This window comes from Bubalus kerabau, chromosome 19 (assembly GCF_029407905.1).
Source record: "Bubalus kerabau isolate K-KA32 ecotype Philippines breed swamp buffalo chromosome 19, PCC_UOA_SB_1v2, whole genome shotgun sequence".
Taxonomy (NCBI): domain Eukaryota; kingdom Metazoa; phylum Chordata; class Mammalia; order Artiodactyla; family Bovidae; genus Bubalus; species Bubalus kerabau.
Window position 1 is genome coordinate 34,315,838 of NC_073642.1, and position 15,804 is coordinate 34,331,641.

General features: G+C 55.9%; 1 protein-coding gene across 1 annotated transcript; it reads right to left on the minus strand.

Moving 5' to 3' along the window:
- Nucleotides 1-48: 48 nt before the first annotated feature.
- On the minus strand, nucleotides 49-12,527 carry LMAN1L (lectin, mannose binding 1 like). Its single transcript, XM_055555885.1, has 15 exons — nucleotides 12,350-12,527; nucleotides 9,647-9,801; nucleotides 9,426-9,533; nucleotides 9,275-9,333; nucleotides 7,731-7,830; nucleotides 7,242-7,362; nucleotides 6,398-6,453; nucleotides 5,641-5,773; nucleotides 5,220-5,371; nucleotides 3,878-3,945; nucleotides 2,891-3,014; nucleotides 2,103-2,234; nucleotides 893-1,014; nucleotides 273-318; nucleotides 49-99 (listed from the first exon to the last, which is right to left on the minus strand). The coding sequence occupies exons 1-15, from the start codon at nucleotides 12,525-12,527 to the stop codon at nucleotides 49-51; spliced, it is 1,605 nt and encodes a 534-aa protein (XP_055411860.1).
- Nucleotides 12,528-15,804: the final 3,277 nt, after the last annotated feature.

A 15,804-nucleotide genomic window follows, 5' to 3' on the forward strand; every position in this document is an offset into this window, starting at 1 on the left:
GCGGGGGGCATGCACGGGGCTGAGCAGACTGGACCACGTGCCCGCGCCTCACTCCCGCCTCCCCAAAGTGCCTCCTTCCATGCCAAGCTCCGCTGGGCACTGCTGACAACGGATTGGGGCTGCCGTTAAGGGGGGGGGGGTCGCTCCCCAGGAGAATGAGTTGTGCTTTTATGCGCCCCAGAACCCTGCTATCCCTACTTCCTTCTCCCCCGGATGGCTGATAACTAGGATTTCAGCTGGGAGGTGCGAGTAGCCCTGGGCTCTACCCCAACCTTCTTTCCAACCCGCCGCCCTAGCAGCTGCCCAAAGAGCTTGACGCTGAGAAAGGGAGGGAGACCAGAGAGTGGGGAATCCCAGTTATGGCTCCACTGGTTGCCTCTCAGAGTTCTCGGTCACGCGCCTGCCCTGCTGACCCCTGGAGCTCCAGGGAGCAGGGAGAGAGTTGTTCATGGTGATGCTGGCTGGGCTGGACCAGGAAGGGCACTTGGAGGCACCCTTCCTTGTTTTGGGTGAATTTGGGGACAGAATTATACACATTAGTGATGCCATCTCCCACCACAGTCCTGAGTTCAGGCCTATGGGGTATCTGGTTTTTTGGCAGTCAAGCCAGCCCTGGGCCTCCTTGCCTGCTTGGAGCCCACTCCCAGTGACCATCTGGAAGAAGTTGAAGTCTTCAGAGATTAAGGTGATACTGGAAGGTAAATGAGCATATCAAAGCATGGGAAGAGAGAAATTGCCTTTAATAAGGGTGGATGTCCCCAAAAGCTAAAGTGTGGGTAGGAGCTAGGTACCCAGAGGCAGAAGACACCAGCCAAACCCTCTACCCCCAGGTACATGTTGACTTCCTAGTGATGAGAAGTGGACATTTCATCAGAGCTTCGAAGTAGGTCACGCCTGTATGCTGGGGGAGAAGGGTTGCCTCCGAAGAGCCCCCAAGACCCTAGGGATTTGTGGTGTAGAACTCAGAGGAAGGCTGCATGTGGACAAATAGTCCTGAAGGCCCTTGTCCAGCTTCTGCTTGCTGCCAGGGAGAGAAGACAGTCACTTGGGCTTCTCCCTTCTGGGTTCTTGAGACCAGGTTCTTTATATTTACTGCACTCACCACCCTACACTCCCTGGACCACAGCACCCCCTGCTCTGAGAACTTCTATGACACCCTTGGTCTGCTCCATCAGTACCACACTTTCTTCTTGGCATTCAAATTCTGTCCAGGTGGCTCCAGCCTTACGACTACCATCACACTCCTGTGTAACATAAGCCTGTCATCATTTCCACCCTCATACCTTTGCTGTTCTGTGCAGCTGCAGGCCATCTCCTCTCCCATTCTGCTTTTGAAATTCAGCATACTCCACTCCCCCTCCAGGACCATCACAGCCTGCACTGATTCCTTGTCTTGAAATACCACCGACAAGGACTGCCCCATTTCTGAGCTCCTTAGCACATCTTACATCTCTAAATGTCTTACTCGTTTACAAACATTCATCAAGCATAGACTGTGACATGCCCCCAAACTTTTAAATTCTCTTTGCCCAGTTTCACAAACATTTAGCTCTAGCAGTACCGAACTTGCTCCAATATATATATATATATATATATATATATATATATATATATTTTTTTTTTTTTTTTCATGCTTCAACGTCTTTTCTCATGATGTTTCCTCTACATCAATGCTTTTACTTATCTTGTTGGGCTTGAAACATTCCTAGTTGCCTTGATGATCCATATGAAATATCCCTTCCATGTGATTACCTGATCTCCCCAAGCTGGCTCTAGTGCTGTTTCCAGCACTTTTTAAGCCCCTGAGCTTCCTGCTATCATGGCCCTGATCACAAAGGATGTGACTGTTAGTTACTTGTCAGTTTCTCACATTAGAGAGTGAATTCTGTGAAGAGAGGACTCAGATGGGACCAGCAGCTGAGCAGGTAGTCTGCATCTCTATGGAAAAAATGGGCCCTAACTTGGGCACTGCTCCTTGACAGCTGGTAAGCCATGTGGATCTCCCCACTGGAACCTTAGTGTCCCCTCTATCAAACTGAATCTCTGTGGTCCAGACCCAAGAGATGCCAGGTAGGTGTGGGAAGTCCTGTGCATGGGAATGCCCACCTGAAGTGTACATAGCAGAAGAAGCCTACAGTCTGGATGAAGAGGAAGAACAGGAAGATGCCAGGCTGCAGGCACGAGGAAACCCTTGGGGACCTGCCAGGTGAGCGAGGGTCCTTGGCTGCTGCTCTCTGAAAAGAGATGTTCTAAGATCTTAGATCAGCTTCTTACTCAGAAGGAGGGAGGGGACCTAGAATCTGGACCACTGTGGGGTTTTGTTTCCCTCTCTCAGTGTTGGGGTACCCTGGCTTTCATCCAGGGAACTTGCAGAGGGGGCAGGGTACAAAGCTGCTTCCCCACCCCAGGTCCTATGTTCCTATTTGTGGGAACAGCCAGGAGGGCCTGGGACCTGGGATCTTCAGGGGGCCGAAGGCTCTAGAGGTAAGTGAGAGAGAGAAATACAGAGCAAAAGACAAGGTGATGGAGAGGGCAAGGAAAAGAGCAAGATGGAGTAGGGCACAGGAAAGAGCGGATTTCACCACTAAGCTTTGAATGATCTTGGGCACAGCCTATTCCCATTTATCTTCTGGTCATTGTGGGAGTTGGACCAAGTGATCTCCAGGGCCTGCTGGTACTGACAGTCTGTGGGACTCTCCAGAGAGCAGAGAAGGCAGAGAGAAGATGCAATCCGTGTGCCTGCATGCCCATGTGCCTGCACACACAGACACGGACACAGGTGTGCCTGACAGGAGTCCCAGGGGGGAAGGGCAAAGGCAGGAGGGGCCTGGGGCTGTGGAAGTGCTAGAAGGAGGCTGAGCCCTGTGGTCCTCGCTCCTGTCCCTCTCACCGCTGGGCCCCGCAGGTCCTTCTGCAGGAGGCTCAGGATCTGGGCCAGCTCTGAGAAATGATGCTTGGTGCCCACAGGCAGGTAGAAGACCTGGGCTCTTGAGGCCATGTGAGCAGCTGCATCCCTGATACAGAGTGGAAACCAAGGGAGAGAACCCATTATCCCTTCTGATTGCACCCAAAGTACCTAATTATGGATTTCCCATAATCCTCAAAGGCAGCACCTGGGTGAGGAACAGGCACCACCCATAAGGTCCCTTTTGGGGACTGGTGGTCCTCCCCCCAACCCAGAGCTTCTCCTTGAGACACTTTAGCTCAGAGAAGCATCTCCCTTAAGCTGTCCATCCCAACCCCAGGCTCCCTGGGCTATGCCTTCCGTCCCTGGCCCCCAGGGACTTAGATCCTCTTCCTCCTCATGTTCCCAGCCCCAGGGAATCTAGATGTAGGGAGGAAGGCTGGGGTTGGGGTGCAGCCACAGCATACGGCCTGAAGCCCCTCTCCTCCCATGGCATCAAGGTGACCCCCTGCCCCTATGGCTCCATGGGTAACTCCAGAGGCCTGGGCCTAGAGTGAGATGCTAAGGGGCCAGAGGGGGGTAAAATGAAGTCAGGGACTGCCCATCCCCCAACTGGGCCTGCTTTTGGTTGTGTTCCCTCCAAGAACCTCCTCAAAATGTCCCCTCCTTCCAGAAGCTATCACTGAAGGAAGACTCGATTTTACTAACCCTCCCTGGGGTGGGAATGTCTCAGGGAGTTGTGTTTAAACCAGGAGTTTCAAAACTTTAACTTGATTCAGTTAAATTCAGCTCAGTTCAACAAACCTAACTCTGCCCCACACCCCTCCCTGTTTTCCAGGCTTTGTGCTTGCTGCTCAGGAGATGATGAAAGCATTAAGGGACTGATGGGGGGTCTTCCGGCAGAGAAGCAAGTTGGTGGGTGGGGACTCCTCTTCCCTCTCCCCCAGGACCCTCCTCTCCGGGTGCCCTTACCTCATCTCTTGCAGGTCTTGCAGCAGAGTCCGCTGTCCACGGAGTAGGGCACTGGCCTTGGCTGAGTCCTGCAGGGGTACCAGCCTCTTCTCTAGGGCCCAGGGCACAGCCCCTCTGAGAAGAGTTCACCTTCCCTGGGGATTTGCAGCCCTCTTCCTTCTAGAGGCCTCACTCCATTACCTGGGCCCTCATTTGGGATACACTAGGTTTATCTGACCCTTTGCATCTGGGCTTCTGATTTTCCCCTCCTCCCAAACCCTTCTTCCTGAGAAGTCCCCTTTCCCCCTCCCTCCCCATCCTCACCCACTACCTGGGTCCCAGCCAGTCAACTCCCAGTGCTTGGGCTGGCATCTTGCCCAGTGACCTGGAGAGGGAGCCACCTCTCTCAGGGGTGGGTGGAGCCTGGCAGGGGGAGTCCTGGGCCTGGCGGTAGGATCAGGGAGACGTGGCCTTGGAGGACCTGGTGCCTCCCTTCTGTCCTATTCCAGCAGCCCAGGCTCGGCTGCTCTGTCCTCGGCTGCTCTGTCCTGAAGACACGATTCAAACCTCGAGCTGCCAGAGCCCAGCTCACAGGAGCTGCTGGCCTCTTCTGCCGGGCGTCTAACATCTTGACTGAGCTCAGCTCTCAGGCCCCAGGCTGGGTCTGCCATGGGACGTGATTCCCGGGGGAAGAAGCCAGGATGGCAGTGGAGGGGAAACGAGGATTCTGGTGCATCTGAGCATTAAGCAAGCGTATGTGAATCAGATCACATGTGGAGCTACATGCAAATAAGCACCCAGTCTATTTTTGTCACTTGTCTAGAGATCCGCGTCTAAATACCTGGCAACTCCTTTCCCCAGCCCCAGCCATGGGCTCTGTGGGCCTTTGCTTGTGCCAAGCCTCCCAGCCCCCACCTCACTCCCCTGCCTCGAAGATCCATGCCACCCTGCCAGTTGCAGCATTTCACCCCTGCCCTCCTTTCCCTCCAGGGCTTCCCAGGTGGCACTAGTGGTAAAGAACACACCTGCCAATGCAAAAGACACAAGAGATGTGAGTTTGATCCCTGGGTTGGGAAGATCTAGAGAAGGGCATGGCATCCCACTCCAGTATTCTTGCCCCATGGACAGAGGAGCCTGGTGGGATAGTCCATGGGGCCACAAAGAATCAGACACGACTGAAGTGACTAGGCACGCATGCACGCACTCCTATCTCTCCAGACCTTGGGGGAGACGAGTTCCCGGGTAGTGCTTGCCCCTCTTTCTGGACAGAGAGAGCTCACTGGTGCCATCAGATCTGGTGCCTATGGAGCTTGGCTTCTCAGGCCCTGTAGGCAGACCCTTGTGTGCTCGAAGGACCACTCACCCAGCCTCCTTCAGGCCTGATGTGGCCTGGGGATCCCAGCTGCTGCTTCCATTGCCACTCAGCCTGCACCAAGTGCTTGGAGAGGCCCTGGAGGGCCTGCAGGATCTGGCTGTGTCTGTGCAGTGTCTCCTCCAGGCCGAAGCTTTGTTCCCCTGGGGATCAAGGCAGAGTGGGGGCGGGCAGGCCGCTGGGGTGGGCAACAGAGCCTGTCTTTTGAAGCCACCTTGGAGGGGCAGAAACGTGTGGCTTCTGCCTCCAAGATTCTCCCCTGGAAAGATGTGTCTGGGTGGTGGGGCAGAGCCTGCTTAGATACGGCCTCCTCAGGCGCCCCCTTCCCGCTGGGCTCTTGGTTTGAAGGGAAGAGGATACTGTGACCCTCAGTCGAGTCCCTGGCCCACCTGCCTGTTCTCTGGGTCCCTACCCTCTTCCCAGACTCCATAGTTCAGCTCTGGAGTCATGTCTTCCTTGGTGCCCAGGCCCAGCCTTGCCTGCAGCCCTTCCAGCTGCTTTGCCAGGCGGAGCTGCTCCATCTCCAGGAAGGGCTGTGAGGGAGGCTGGAGAAAGAAGACACAAACTTAGGCCCCAAACCCAGAGGAGTCTTCCCACAGGGCCTCCCTCAAGCCCAGTCCCCCTCCCTGACCAAACAGCCACCCTGGCATAGGCCCAGTCCTCCCAGCCCTGCCGTACCTCTGCCACATACACACACACACACACACACACACACTCACACACACACTCACACACACACCTAGTTCTCCCTCAGCTCAGCCACCAGGCCCAGTCCTCCCAGCCCTGCTGCACTGCCGATCTTTACACCCGTCTCTCCCACTGTGGCCCAGACCCCAGCAGCTCCCTCAGGCCTGTGTCTATGCCACTCCCTCTGTTCCTTCAAGCTCATCTTTGCCATGCTGTCTTCCTGCTCCCCTGGCTGGTTAGGACCCCTCAGTGCTCCCACAGCTCCTTGAGGACAGGGCCTGGCTCTGGGTCACCTCTGGCCCCCAGCACTTCCCAGCACAAGGCTTGGCCTGAGTAGAGCTCCGCAAGCAGGTAGAGATAAGCGTTGGAATGACAGGTCTGACAGCTGAACGTGAGCAGAGCATCCAGGGAGGGGAGGGATCACTGGGCTGCTTGCTTCTCCCCCAGCCCTCCCCCCAGGGAAGGCCCAGGTTCGGCATTACCTCTGGAACCGGTTCCCACAGACTGAAGGTCAGGAAGGACAGGATGTCATGGTCATCTAGAAAGCAGGGTAGCGAAGGGAAGGGAACTTACTCCCTCAGCCCTCACCCCCGGCCTCCATTATGTTCCAGGCAGGCAAGAGATCTGGGTGACTTTGAGCAGCTCTGACCCTCATCTTGCCTCTCTTCATAGGAAAGGTGTGAGGATCAGATAAGCAGACCAGTGGGCTGTGAGGGTTGACTCCAACAGAGAGGTAGAGGGCGACCTCCAGTGAATGGGAAAACTGGATGTTCCTGACCTAGAGCCATGGCCACAGGCAAAGCAATACCCTCAGGCCCAGAGCCTGGTTGCTACTGGCAGAAGAACCACACAGGGGCCGCCTCCTCCTCCTCATGACTCTGACCACGTCACTCTCCTCCTTAGAAACCTGCCATGGCTCCCCAGCGCCTAGAGTCTAAACACCAAAGTCCTGGCGTTCCAGGATGCCACCTCCGATTGCACCCTGCTCTCCAGCTGAGCTCCTCCACAGGCTCTCTGTTACTTCACATCCTTTTGCTCCATTTCCTAGATGTCCCCCATGGCCGTCCCTCTTCCTCTTGCCCCACAGATCCCAGCTAGGGACCCTTGTGGAGCCAACAGTGAAATGGAAGTGAGTCGTGTTTTACCCCATTTGAAACTTTCATCAACTCTGCAAGGCAGACACAACCTTCCCCAGATGGTAACAGAGGTCCAGAGAGGGTTTGTGGCTTTCCTGGGTCCCACAGTGAGGAACTGGCTGGCCCCACCCTAGTGCTTCTTAGAAGGGGTGTTCAGTGGGCACCGCTCCTCTGCCCAGAAGGCCCTCACCTGCCAGGATACTCGTGGCCGCCGAGACCCCAAAGAAACCTCCAGGGGCCAAAAGCAAGGGCCCCACATCGACACAGACCTCATCTGGGTCACTGGGAGTGAGGCCGCTGTTCAAGGAGACCTGAGGGACACAAAAGGCATGGTCCCTCACAGGGGAGCCCACGTCTCTCCCCCAACCCCAGCAGGGGCAGTGTCCCCACCTGACTCATTGGCTCCCTGACTGGGAAGGCGGGCGGGAAACGTGGAATCAGAGTGATGTGGAGGGGCTCGCACACCTGGGCTTGTGCCAGCTCTCCCAGGCATGTGCTGGGGGCAAGTTAGGAGTCTGTGTAGAGAGCAGGGATCCCTATGGGTGTTGCCTGCGTGTGCCAGGGACCACGTGTGCTGTTACAGGTGTGTCTGTGGGATCGTGGGACTCCACAGAGCTCTGAGCCCTGTAACCTGCACTTCCTGCCCGGTAGACCCACAAAGGCAGGAGGGACGACTCACACGCAGCCTTTGCCCCCAGTAGGTGATCCGTGCTCTGAAGGGGTACGGCCGGTTCCGGAAGTCCTGGCGGCAGGAGCCCAGCAGCAGGCTGCCTCCATCCCTGTGGGCACTTGGAATCCAGCCAGGCCACACAGGACCCAAGGCCTAACCAGTAGGGGTGGTCCCAGAGGCCGTGCTGCCCAGGCCTGCAGTGCCACCTGCCCCCAATAGTACTGGTCTAGCTCCAGCCTCCATTGCTGTATTCTGCTCTCGCAGCAGAAGAGAGAGGAGCAGGAAAGCGAGCCTTGCCTGGCAGAATGCTGGGACTTGGAATCCACAAAAGAGGCCGAGGCCCGCCCTGGGACGCTTCCCTAGGGTTCATCCTGGACCAACAGAGGGATTTCTACCCACAATTCCCCAGGCCCACCACCGCCTCCACGGTCTCCCTCTGGCTTCCCTCTGAGTACAGCTTCTCTTTCTTCTCCTTTCTGCCACTCTTGGCCCATAGCAGGACAGACAGCACAAGACCCACCCTAGCAGCCAAGGACAATATGACCAGCCAGCCTCCCCACGGAGGTGAAGCAGCTGGTCCAGAGAGTTAGGAGTGCTGAGACATCCTGAGTGTGTCTGGGCTCATGGACACACAGAGGCTCTGATGGCAGCGAGCCCGTCACCACCGCCTTCGGCCGAGAGGGGGCAGCACCGAGCAGGGGACGGGGCCCCGGGGGGGGTGGGGTGGGGGGTGGGGTTTGCCCTCTGAGCTCCTGTACCTTGGGCAAGTTGCCTCACCTTTCCAAACCCGAGTTCCTCCATCTTTAAAATGAGAATAATAATTGAAACTACCTCATAACCTTGTTATGAGGGTTAACCAAGCCATGAGCGTGAAGTGCTTGGCGCAGTGCCTGGCGTACAGTAAGCTCAGGTCGTAAATGTCAGCAATTATTCTAATTGTTATGAGCTAAGAGGGATGTTTGCTAAGAGACACTGACGAACTGGCCCAGCTACTGAGGAGGCATCCTGGCTGCGGAGGGATGGGGAGCCACGTCATCGGAGAGAAAGGGACAGTGCTGGCAGGCAGGCAGGCAGCTGGTGCGGGAAAGGGCGTGGACCCTCCACCGGCAAGTCTGGCCTCAAATCTCAGCTCAGGGCACAGCTGTGTGACCTGGGGCAAATCACTTCTCTCTGGGCTCAACGTCTTCACCTGTAATTGGGGCCTAACAATCCCCACTTCTCAAGAGTGTCAAGAGGAGGTGATGGGAATGAAAACACTGACCACGGACCTCACTCTGCGTCCTGTCACTACCCTGGCTGCCCTGGGGCTGTTGGGTTCAGTGAATTGAGGACTCCGTGGAGTAATTTCCAAGAAGAGCAAGCCAACCCTGGTCCCAGGCCCTGGAGGAGGCTTGGCTGGGACCTAGTGAGAGGGCGGCCCTGGGCAGCGTCATCAGCTCAGATGAGAGGGCAGCAAGGAGGCACTGCCCTAGAAGGGGGGCTCTCTGTGTGTGGACCACCGAGCTCCTCGCAGCCCAGGAATGAGGTAGGGGTCAACCCAGGCGGGCCCTTACCCAAGCGGCTCGTAGAGGATGTGCCTGTCTCTGGCCAGCACATAGATGGCAGGGCTGTTCTGTGTTGGGAGGTGACAAGCAGCCTGAGACCCGGGCACAGGGCGGAGGGTGAGGGTGTGGGCGGGACGACGGACAGGAGACCACCACTCACCTGGGGATCTTGGGCTGAGGAGTCGAAGAGGATCCCAATGCCGTCCCCCAAGTCTGGCGCCCCCAGTACAGGGCCTACCTGGCCCCTGCCCTGGGTGTACCACACGGCCTGTGGGTCCACAGCTGCTCAACTCAGGGGTCCCTGCAGGATGCTGGAACCCCAGGCTCACCACCAGCTCCTCTGACCCACCCCTTTGCCGGACCTTCGTGGGGACCACTTACCATGCCCTGGGCTCCCCAGCGCCCCGGCCCGGTCACCCTCATCTGTATCTCCACCTCCCAGGCAGGGAAGAGGACGGGGTTTGTACTCCACACGGCGCCACTCCGGTTCCGCATGGATGGGGCCAGCCGTACCTCCTCCAGGCCCGGGATGGCATCTGCAGGCCAGGGCAGCTCAGGACCTGGGCCCCACCAGCCCCTGCTCCCCCATCACTCTCTCTCACTGGTCTAGACTGGGCGCCAGAAGGAGGAAGGAGGGAACATCACAGCCAATAGGTCATAAGCCAGCTGGTCAGACAGTGGAATCCCCCGAAGAAGTGGGGATTGGGTCTTTGCCAGGGGGAGGGAAGGTCAACGAAGTCTCCAGACACACATGGAGCTCTTTACCTGCATTCTCGCATAAGCCTCATTGCAAGTCTGTGCAGCTTGCTTTTATAGGGCCCCATTTTATCTTTTAATTATTTATTATACTATTTTTGGCCATATGGCACGGGGGAATCTTAGTTCCCCAACCAGGGATCGAACCCATGACTCCAGCAGTGGAAGCTTAGAGTCTTAACCACGGGACCACCAGGGAAGTTCCAAGGCCCCATTTTATAGATGAGGAAGCTGAGGCTCAGAAAAATTAAGAAACTAAATGAATGGGAACCCAGCTCCCTCTGACTCCAAAGTACAAGTCATTTCCACCATGAGAGAGATTTGTGTCCAAAGGGAATGGCAACCCACTCCAGTATTCCTGCTTGGAGAGTCCCCTGGAGAGAAGAGCCTGGTGGGCTACAGTCCATGGGGTTGCAAAGAGTCAGACATGACTGAGCAAGTGAGCATGGGAGCATTGTGTTTCTCAGAGGAGGAAAGAGAGGCCTATGAGGGGAAGGACAGGCCGGAGACCACGAACACAGGGGAGCAGCACCCTGAGAGAATAACCAGGCGGAGGGCCAGGACTCCAGGCTGTGGACACACGGGTATGTCCAGACAGAGGTGGGCCTTCCTGGTGGGGGCACCTAGGGGACATCCCAAGGTGGGGAGAGCACGAAAGCAGAGGTGGGAACTGGCCGTGAGGGATGGAGTGAGTGTGAGAATTACCACTGATGTGGGTGGGATGGGGGAGAGGGAAGGAAGGAGCGAGAAACTGAGGCAGGTTTGGCAGGAAATGGAGAAGGGAGACCAGAGGCCCTGCCCCAGCTGCCTCCACTCCCCTGCGGCCTGCCAGCCTGGAACCTGGCCCAGAGCCCAGACCCTGCCAGCATGTCCTGGAGACTGCTAATCCAGCGTGTTTGCTCAGCAGCGGCCAGAGCTGGGGGTAGGGAGGCTCAGAGGCTGCAAGGCCAGGAGGGCTGGAGCCCTTGGGAGCCACCACCGCCTCTGAAGTGGCATGCAGGAGGCAGGGGTTGCCCATGTCTGCCCCACTTCTGCGCTGGGCTTCCAGTGGATTGTTCAGGGGACCTCACTGCAGACTGCAGGATCCTCGAAACTGACTCAGCCCTGTGTCTCTGGGTGGGGCACAGAGGACATGGGGGTGAGTCGGATAAAAGGATGAATGAGTGAATGGACAGTGAGCATATCTCTGAGTGACCTTGAAGAATGTGCCTCTGCTCCCCCATATGTCCTGGAACACCCCAGACTTGGCGTGGCCCAGAACAATGAGTGTAGTCCTGCCATCCTGGGCCCGAGGCAGGGCCTGCTCCGAGCTATGGGGAACAGCCTCCTCCTTTGTTTACCTCCTGGGGCTTTGTGAGGGAGAACTGGGCCTAAACCTGCTAAGAGGGCCTGTCTTCTTAAAGGGATATTTGCTCTGGTCTCAGGAATGATGCTGTTTTTCAGACATTACATCTCACAGACACAAAAATACACAATGGATCTGCTTTCTCTCTTTGGTTTGGCTGCTAGGAGGCTCTAAACCAGGTTCATCGCTCAACTCTGAAGAGTGGGCAGGCTTAACAGCATATCTTTTGGCAGCAAGCCATGTTCCTGGACTCATTTCATGCCTCAGTCCTAACACTATGTCTCATTCTTCTGGCTCACTCCTAATTTAAATTCCTCTCAGTTGCATAGGTCCATATAAGTCCTCAAAAATCTTTTTAGAACAAGACGGAGTAAAAGACAGATTCTTTGTAGGTCTGGGTTTGGAAGGCCCTGAGTACAACGTATGGGCTGAGATGCTCTCGTGCTTGCTTCCGCCCAGCACACACACAGGGCAGGGCTGGGGCCCTCTCTGGTGAAACAGCTGGCCACGCAGCTGCCTCCCTCCAGGCTGCCCCAGGTCTCCTGGACAGCCCCAACCTGACAGTGTAGCGCCAGAGGATCGGCTGTGCTGATCCAAGCTGCCTTGCGTCTGTGAGTCCGAGACTCAGCCTATTAGCATGTGTGTGTATGTTCACAGATCCATGAGGCAGGGTGGTGAAGGCTTCTCCAAGGAGAGGTGAGAAGAGAAGGAGAGAGAAGTCCCAGGGCAGAGAAAGGGAGAGGCAGAGAGGAGAAGCTGAGGCGGACAGGTAGGGTTGGGGCTGTGGAGGTGGAGCAGGAGACAGGTCGGGGTGGGGGGGTCCTGGGGCCCCTGGCACTGTCTGCCCCAGGCCTGGCCCCGTCTTGGGCAGTGGCTGTACTGGCAGGCCCACTCCCCACCCAGTCACGGCCACCCAGAGCCTGTCAGCCCCTCCAGTGTTCTGAGGAACACTGGGCATGGCTGGTCCTCACCCGACATTTTACCTCCGTGATGGCTCCAGAAAGGTATTCCAACCCCAGGCAATGCCAGCCTCGGTCCTTTGAAGCTGAGCTTGTACTCAAATCTTCGCTGAGGCAGATGGCCCACCTCGGGGCTGTGGGGGTCCAGGAATACGAGGAGGAGAAGGCAGAGCAAGGGACCCAGGCCACGGACCACCCTCATTGCGAAGGGATCTAGTATCCGAGCCCCAGGGTAGATTTGCAGCTGGCAGGATAGGGAGGGGCCCCTGGGCCAGGGCCAGGTGGGGAGGAGCCAGGATGGCCCAGAACCTGGGGTTTTGGCACTGTCCTCTCCCTCCCTCCCCAGCACAGACATCCTGTTCCTTCCAGGTCTGATCTCAGGCCCCGCCCCACCCTTCACCTCCAGCCTGATGAGGCAACCTGACCTCCTGCCAACCTGAGCTCTGGCCATCCTTCCTCCTTCCTTCTGTCCCCGTGGCTGCAGGGCCTCAGGGGGATCACTGGGATGAGCCACCCCCAGCAGCTCTGACTTTCCTCCCTGCCTGGGATGGGCCCTGGTGTCCTGGCTCCTTCCCACGGATGGCTGTCCCTGCTGTCTGGCCATCACCGGCCCCCCATCCTTCCCTGTCCTGCTCTCGCTGTCATGATTCTCAGCTCTCTCCCATATTCCAAACGCTCATGCCTCCGAGCAACCAGGTTTCCTCAACAAAGAAATTATGTGAAAATAAAAAAAAAAAGAAAGGAATTATGTGAAAATAGAAAGGGAGTCTTAAGAGATAGAGCAAATAAATGCAATGCGTGGACCGTGTAACGGGAAAAATGAGACGGGGAAATTTGATCAATGGATATTTGATTAAGGGATTCTTGTTAGAATTTTTAGGAATAATAATGGGATTGTGGTAGAATGTCTTTTTAAAGTCTTACGTCTTCTGGAGAAATATACTAAAGCTTTATGGATGAATTGATATAACATTAGGATTTGCTCCCAAATCTCCTAGAACTTGGGTGGGAGGAGGGGAACAGGGTGTGCATGGCCGAGAATTGGCCTTGAGTTGATAACTGTTAAAGTTGGGTAGTAGGGACGTGAGGGTTCCTTGTATTCTAATCTCTACTTTTATATGTTTGATAATTTCCATAATGAAAGAAGTTTTTAAAAAATTAGAAGTCCTGGGACTCCCCTTGGTGGTCCAGTGGTTAAGAATCTGCCTAGCAATGCAGGGGACGTGGGTTCGATCTCTGGTCGGAGAACTAAGATCCCATAGGCTGCAGGGCAGCTAAGCCCACGTGCCACAACTAGAGAAGCCTGCATCTTGCAACGAGAGATTCCACGTGGTGCAACTAAGCCCTGAAGCAGCCAAATGATTTTTTTTTTTTAAAAAGCTAAAAAAAATCCTGTATCTCAAATATTTTCATCCAAATAAATTTTGGTTTTCCAGAGTGGCTCCAAGAATTCTGGATAGCTTAAGTTTTACTGTACTTTGTAAACCCCCAGTAGAATTAAGATACTGAAGCTCTACAAGTTAATTAAAACCACGGCTGCAAATGGAAAATTTTAGGACATGCTAAAAGAAGAACTTCATTTCTCTACACTGAGCCCTCAACCACCTCCACTCGCTTCTCCCCCTTCCTTTTCGCAGCCGAGCTGTGGAAATGTGGGCTCTCCTCCAGCCCTGCTTCCTTGCCGCCCCCTAAGTCCTCCCAGCTCCTGCACTCCCCACCCCCATGCCCCATGAAAACTGTTCCAGCAAGGCCTGACGATGCCCGCTCTCTGCGCCCAGTGGACACTTCTCAACACAGCCTCTGCAACGTGAAACGCTGTGGACACCCCTCCCTTCCCCCTGCTCTGAGAACCCCCACCCCAGCGCTCACCTGCCTCTCTGCTGCCCCCAGCCACCCCAGGAATTGCTTCTTGGTCACTCTTGTCCCTCCCTGGTCCCTCCCATCTCTCCAAAGGCTCCACATGCTACCTGGCCAAGCTCGTCCACACCCATGACTTCAAGCACCTTCTCTGTGCCCACTATCCCCAAATCTCTGCTTTCAGCCCAGCTTCTCCTGGAGTCACAGGCCCAAATAAACATTTAACTCTGGAGGGGACCTTTCTGCTTGGATGTCACAAAGGCTCCCAGGCCACAAATCCAAACCAAACTCTTCTGCAACCCCCAGCACATCCTCCTCCAGGGCTGGGGTGTCATGGGTGGCACCACCCACCTTACCAAGCCAGAGACTGGAGTGTCCCCAGAGCCCTTCCACGGCCCCTTCCGCTCCTCAGCAGTCAGTAAGCTCTTCAATTGCTCCTGCCAGCCTCAAACTGTTACCTGATGCTTTAATCTCTCCAAGCCTCACATACCTTATCTGTAAACTGGAGATAATAATAGTGTCTCTCTCCAAGGGTTGTTTGGAGGGTTACATGAGATAATGCATCCATTAGAACAAAGAGGGGCAGAACTCAGCTCAGTAAAACACCACCTGCGTTCATCTTCCTCTCCACCTCCTACCACGTCCCCCAGCCCAGGCCTCCATCAGTCACCTCCCGCCTGGCCTGTCAGCCTTCCCACCATCTCCCTGTCCCCATTCACTCTAGCCAGACTGCAGCCAGAATCATCTCTCTAAAATGCAGACCTGGCCAAACTCTGCCCCCAATCCTGTTGTTCTTGGTCATCTTTGCATAGAGTTAAACTTCTCACGGGGCCTGCAAAGCCAGGTGGGGTCTAGGCCCCGCTTTCTTTAGCCTCACTTGCTCCCAAACTGCATCCCTTGGCCCCTTAGCCCCTTAGCCCCGGACACACTTAAGCCTCTCAACTGCCTCTCAGCTCACTCCCTTTGTCCAGGCAGTGCCCTTCCTCTGGCAGGATCACCCTCCCTCTCTGTCCCCGACGGTCCCCCACTGTCTGAGAAGCTCCCTCTGTCCTCTGCCTCCCTGGCCTGGGTGGCAGTGGTGACACCCACCCGATTTCTGGGTACTGAACTGAGTTCTGAGCAGGTTCCCCCAGGTCCATGAGCGCCTTGGGTGAGAAACCCTCTCACTCATCTATGATATGCCAGCGGCCAGGAGAGCACAGCGAAGGATGAGAGAGAAGAAAGCGGGGAAGTTGAACTGTGAAGGGGTGGAGAAGTAATGAAGGACTGGGGGCAGGAGGGGGCTCACCTGCCAGGTGGAATCTCTGTCCCCTGAGTCTGCACTCCCACAGGGCCCCATCAGCCGGACCTCGTCCCTTCACTCTTGCTTGTCACACTTGGCACAATTCTCCGTTACGTCACCTGCTTGGCCCCTCTTGTGACCCCATGGCCATGGGCATCTTTGGAGCTTTCTGAACCTGAGCTGGCTTCTGGACCAGTCAGTGAGAGCTGATCATCAAAAGGCACTCAGATCCCCGCTTTCAGCAAAGTCAGGTTGGGAGCATGAAGTCCACTCTGGTATTGGGCACAGTGGATGCCAGCACACTCTAGATCAGAGCCCCCACCCCTGACCCCTGCCCTAG